This window comes from Apaloderma vittatum, unplaced genomic scaffold (assembly GCF_000703405.1).
Source record: "Apaloderma vittatum isolate BGI_N311 unplaced genomic scaffold, ASM70340v1 scaffold38742, whole genome shotgun sequence".
In the NCBI taxonomy this organism is placed as follows: domain Eukaryota; kingdom Metazoa; phylum Chordata; class Aves; order Trogoniformes; family Trogonidae; genus Apaloderma; species Apaloderma vittatum.
In genome coordinates, this window is record NW_009706127.1 from 13,989 (window position 1) to 20,170 (window position 6,182).

General features: G+C 40.8%; 1 protein-coding gene across 1 annotated transcript in view; it reads left to right on the forward strand.

Annotated features, from left to right (window-relative positions):
- Window positions 1-1,619, forward strand: part of LIFR (leukemia inhibitory factor receptor alpha) — a gene marked incomplete at its 5' end in the record, with an annotated part of 12,840 nt that extends 11,221 nt beyond the window's left edge. Inside the window, one exon of the mRNA XM_009865651.1 lies at window positions 240-1,619. Within this exon, the coding sequence (XP_009863953.1) occupies window positions 240-878 (639 nt within the window). The remainder of the gene's footprint in view (window positions 1-239) is intronic.
- Window positions 1,620-6,182: the final 4,563 nt, after the last annotated feature.

A 6,182-nucleotide genomic window follows, 5' to 3' on the forward strand; every position in this document is an offset into this window, starting at 1 on the left:
CTTACTGCAAGATCTGGAGTCTCTTTAAATTGGCTGAAATATTTCTAATGTTGAAAAGAATGTGTGATGAGCCACAAAAGGAAAACTAAACCACTTTTTTTCATATTGTACTAATGGCAGCGGGGTAAGTGCAAGCCACAAGCCAACACACTGGTTTTCTTTGGGCAAGTTGTTGCTTGCTTTCAGGATTTCCAGGTCTTTCGGCTTAGTCTCTCCACCTTCTCCTTTTCTCACTGCAGGGGAGTAAGACACTTAAAACACTGGAAATGAACCCGTGCACCCCCAATCGTATCGAAGTGGTGGAAGCACGGTCTGTGGTTCCCAAGATTGAAGACACAGAGATGATATCCCCAGCAGCAGACACCACTGTGCCTGAAGATGGCTCTGACTCAGAAACGGAGAACCATGTGGTTGTGTCCTACTGCCCCCCTATCATTGAAGAGGAGCTTTCAAACCCCCCTATGGATGAACCTCTGGCCTCATCTCAGGTGGTCTACATTGACATCCAGTCAATGTATCAGCCTCAAATTAAACCAGAGGAGGAGCCAGAAATAGACTTAGTGACTACAGCAGGCTATAAGCCACAAATGCAGCTGCCTATCAGTGCTCTGAAAATGGAGAGTCCCTCGCCTGCAGAGGAAGAATTGGGTAAAACTGCAGGTTACAGACCTCAAGCAAACACAAATGCCTGGAACGTGGACACTCCAGACTCTCCTGGATCAGTTGAAAGCAACAATGAAAACGCATCTTTTGGGAGCCCATGTTCCATTAATTCCCGACAGTTTCTGCTTCCTCCAAAAGATGATGAAGATTCTCCCAAACCCAGTAACATAGGGTGGTCCTTTACACACTTTTTTCAGAACAAACCAAATGATTAACAGTCAGTCCTCATGGCACCTGAACCTGCCTTCTAAATAAGCTCTTGTTCCTGATGTTGTTAAGAAAGGAAGTAGAAAATTGCAAAAGGTGTGAATTATTCTTGGAGACAGTCAGCAGAGGTTCTAATGAGCTGAATGTTACCATGTTTCGGTTAGCAAAAGTGTTAATGTCCCATTTTAATAGAGGCCAAGAGGCCAAAGATATAGCAATTTAGTTATTACTCTAGTAAAATATATTGGATATAGGGTGTACTGAGTTTAGAGCTCCTGATAATCATAGTCAAAGAACTCTGCCTGCCTTCACATAGTGCTCCAAGATTAATATGGTCTCATGCACCTTATAACTTGGAAAGATTGCTTTGCTTTGTTGTAGTTGTTCTCAACTGTGCATACTCAAATGATGCAGCCCCAACGTGTTTCGTTACTGAAGGTTTCATCTGTCACAAGCCTCCGCCTAACACATGGAAACAATGTTTTTGGAAAATCTTGAGATCTTTTACCTAGTTATAAACTAAGAACAAGTGAGAGTGCTTTTTTTTTTCCTTCTCCCAGTGGAAGGGTATTATCACTGTTTAACACTTTTGAAGCAATGGCCGTTCAAATCTGTTGCTTTTTAACTAGACACTAGTTTCTGTACCTACTGTACAGTGTTTATTCAGTGTTTGACTCAGGGGTACAAACTTGGGGAAAAAATGTGTAACACTGACTTAAACCTCAACAAGAACTGCATAAAGTTAAAAACTTTAAAAAAAAAACAACTTAGAATGCTCTATTAATCTATCCTAATGTATTGCACTAATGCATTTTGTATTTCATAGCTAAAGCTCCAGATCTCCTGCTTCACCCCCAGCGTTCAGCAGTCTTTGCACTATACGGTAGTATAAGCCACGGGGAAATCTCTGTCTACTAACATCAGTTGTCAAAGCAGTTTGGCATGCAATATTAGAGGCAGTTGTACTAGCTCCTTGAGAACGAATTGCTCTTTGGACGGTCTTCATTGTATTAGCTTTACGATCTGCTGCCTGGCTGTTCTCCAGTGTCTTCCCCACAGGGAACTCTCTGCAAATTCTGCCTGGGAGTACAAGGTGGGATTTCTCTAGTGACAGGTAGAAACCCAAGGAGGGTTAAATGCCGATAATTCTACCTCTCCTTTACGAGATGTGTGATGCAAAGAAAGCTTGAATGATGTACATTTTTGTGTACTTAAAGGAGTCTTCAGAACGATCATCTTCAAAAGTGCTTTTGTTCACATATGAATCTCTAGGCAGCTGTAATTGTAAGATTTCACTCTAAACTTCAGACTGTGGCACATGAGAATTTCACTAGCCTACAGGAGAAAGCGCTTTCCAACTTGCATGCTCCTTACCTTACTGTAAACCACAGTAGTGTGAGGTAAAATGGTAAAGAGCATTCAAAAGGAGTCTCCATAAAGTTCTAACTGAATCTTATATTTGGATTTCAATTTTCTTAGCTGCTTTGTGGTTTTCTGAATAAATAAGATGGGAGAATGGCTTTCTAAACAAGATCTCGAAACAGATAAGGAGGCTGCATTGGCTAAGCTACTGGTTGTAAAGGTGTGAAAGTAGACCAGAAGGATAGCTAACTTGGCAAAAATTTGTTCTCCAGGCCACGTGATCTGGCCATCAGAATAAAACCAAACATTAGATTAAACTTAATCACAACAATGGGTGGTGCAGTTTCAGATGTTGGTTTGTCTCTGCCAACTCCATAGAATGGAAATATGGAGAGAGATTTCAAAGCCGACAAAAAGGCAAAAGCACTAAATGGCATCCAAACCATCATCAGTGAGAACTACCTCTGTGTGCCTCCTGAAAGACTGAACTGTGAAGGCAGTGAAAATAGATGTTTCTGTGGACCTGACAGAGTGCAAGATGTGTCTGAAAGAGCCTAAAGTGCAGATACAATTCTCATTTTGAGGTTGAATCTTGGAATTAGCAGAGCTATGAGTGAAAGGACAGACAGGCAGAGCAAAAAGCTGGTGTCCATATGTCACCAGCTACCACTGCAAGAAAGTTTCGTGCCTAATCTATTACTGTCTATTATTCAGAACATTTAACTAATACATAAGAAGAAGCAGTTCTACCCTTTGTGTTTGATAGCTGGGAGGTGGCTAAATCCTAATAGTAACAATCCTGTCTCATAATATGTCTTTTAGAGCAAATTTCTTTTCACTAGTGCAGATTTGGCATAATGTGTGTTTACCTCCTAAGATGAATTTTAGATTGTGCTGCCATATGCTTTTAATTGAAAGCAGAACGTATCATGAATAGAGTGTATGAGTAGTGGTTTGGGTTTTTTATGGAGCAGTTTTTCAATGCAGAGGAGCAATCATCTGCGGCAGAACAGCTAATCATGAAGAATAACTTTGCTTTCATATGGCTGTGTATTGCAAGAAACCAAACCTAACTGAAGTTTGAGAGTACTAGCAATTTTTATTTTGACAGACTGGAATCCTGGGCAGCTGCGGAGAACACACGCAGCTCGCAGGGGGCAGCCTAACACGCTTCACAGTGTGCCCACAGTGATTCACTTAAGCACTAGCATCACATACTCAGGTTCTCCTGTTCTTCTTGTACAGGAAAGGCTTCAGCATTTTAAATTTCTTCATATCTTAGTGATTAGGTAGGGAAAAAGTCCACAAATACTGGGTCTGCCTTAATGTTATCAAAGCACTCTCATCTAATTATCCATAACTATTTTCTTTTTAAAAAAAAACAACCAACCAACAACTTTGACTATATATTGTATTTGACTGATGTTCTGACTTCTAGAATGTAGGGCAGAAGAATCCTATTAACAGCAATGGTATATCATACAGATCATCTTTTATCAGTAGCAGAAGACTGGGGCGAACGGGGGAGAGACACAGGCTTGTGCTGTATGTGTAGCGCCATTTACTGTTGCTTAATGGTTATGAACCAATAAGCAGTTTTCATTCCAGCACTTGAATGCTCAGCTGCTTCAGCTCTTTGTTTCCTTTGATCCTATTCAGTGCTGCAAGTAAGGACTCCTTTCAAATGTCTATCTTAAATCTTTAGCAGCGAATCCAAAAAGCAGATGGGTAGTGGGAGGTTGCGTGCTGCTTCACATGATCTGAAGACACCTCTGGGAGCATAGTTCTGTAAGAGTGAGTGACAAGGACTGTCAGGGAACAGACTTGCTTTCTGAGCCCAAGTGCCATGTTAAACTAGTGAAGCATCTTTAGGAATGTCTTTATAGAAATTCACTTTCAAAACATGGTGCTGTTTAGCCTATAAATGCATTGACTGACAATTGGAAGACTAAAACTTCGGGCTTCAGAGGGGATCACACTCCTTTTATTAGTGCCTTCAGACTTCCTGCGAGCCTCTTCAGTCAAATTGTTGCTGGAAAATGTCTGAGGAAACTTAAAATACTGCACATCCTAACCATCATTTTCTGCAAGATCTTTTTCCTTTACTGAACATCTATTTTGTTTTAGTTCTTTTGGTTTTTTTATAGAAGACTAGAAAATTCAGCTTTTTTAAAAAACGAAACAAAAAAAAACTTCGAGAAGGGATACGATCAGAAGGGATTGTGTCCAAAACACTGTTACTACTAACTCAGTGCTTCAACCCTCCAGTTGGATCACTGTTCAGAGATGTAAGGTGTTAATGCCAAGCAGTTTCTTTCTGAAGCAAATAACTGGTGCTGCTGCTTTTTATTTCTGAGCCATGCTTGTCACATGTGACAATTTGGGGATTGTAATGGGTTTTTGTACTGTTCACTATATGCGTGGAACATCAGTCATGTTTGATGTAACATCGTGCACTCTCGTATTTGACACATCAATTATTTTTGTTGTTCTGACATGTGAGGGGATCTGGGATCTTGGGTTAGTATGTTAAATTTTGAGTTGGTAGATCTGCATGTGATATACCTCGCAGAACTACTACTTAGTATATTAACAAAATAGTAACCTAATACTACAGGCAGGCAGTGAGTTACCTCTCCTACTATGCAGAGGCTGCATAGGCAGACTTAGAACCGGATGACTGACGTTTGCTGTGGTAGCTGTCTTTATTATCTGTAGCTGCTGCTTTTGTGGGTAAGCCATTTCCAAAGGGAACCAGTAGCCGTGTTGTCTGTCATGGCACAATTGGCAAGTGCTCCATGTTTCTTCATCATTGGTTTGTGTGGGGGACCAGAGCTTTCCCTCTGCCAGAAGCCTGGCAGCAGCAAGCTCCTGTTCACCTATTCGAGTTTTAGACTGCTCTGAAGAGGCACCTTCAAGATGCCATTTGTTTGTGGGTTTTTTGATATGTTCAGCTGGGCAGAACTTAGGACAATGATGTTTCCTGTGATGTTGTTCTCCAGGACACTCAGTTGAACATCAAAGTAGCAAAAAAGAGGGCAATTGGATGCATTCGAGGGAGAAGGTGTTTAGACGTCACTCTGAAAAGGCAATGATAAATCATGTGCTCTATTTTTAGATAAATACTGCTTTGTAAATAGCATGTTTGTATACCTACAAGTAGACAGAAGTATAGTAAAAGAATTTGAAATACATAGGAAAAGCGTAACATTTAAAGAATCAGATTGCTAACGAGGCTCAGTGTACCAGAAACCTGTCAAGAGCTTCTCATGTAAATAGCATCTTCAGTTCCACCATAGGCTTTGATGAAGACATTCAGTGTAAATGGTGTTAATATTTGTAACACTAAAAAAAGTCCTAACCCTTTATGCACATACGTGCTTGCATCATTAGGTACCTAGGCGCATATTGCAGAAGAAGTTGTCTTGCAATGGGAGTCCTGTACTTGAATACATGTTTTCTGAGGCACAATTTCTTCTAGTTGAAACAGCTGCCAGCTGCGCTCCTACTGACACACTACATGGAGTTTATGCTGCTGTGCATTGAGCGTCACCCTGTGTGGCTGGTGCTCAGAAATGCTGTTGGCAATTCACAACAGTAGTTGTTGGCTTTTTCTTCGCCTTTTCCTTAGCAAGCCTCGAAACACAGTCCCAGACCCCAAATGCCAAACACGGATTCAGAAACGTTGGCGTGTTTAAAAACTAATTTCCTCATGCTTAGGCCTCTCTTAAATTTTTAAATATCTCCGTAGAAGCTGGAAAACAGCTTCTTCCACAACATTTTTCTTTCCTCTCCTCCCCCCATTTATATAACTCTGGATTTTCCCCAGTGTTTCTAAGATAGCCAGTGTTTGTTTCCTTTTTGCATGTTATGCAAACAAACCTCAGATGATATTGGCAGGGACTTCTGTAACTTTACCAGTTGTCCCAGGGTGCATGACACTATTTTTT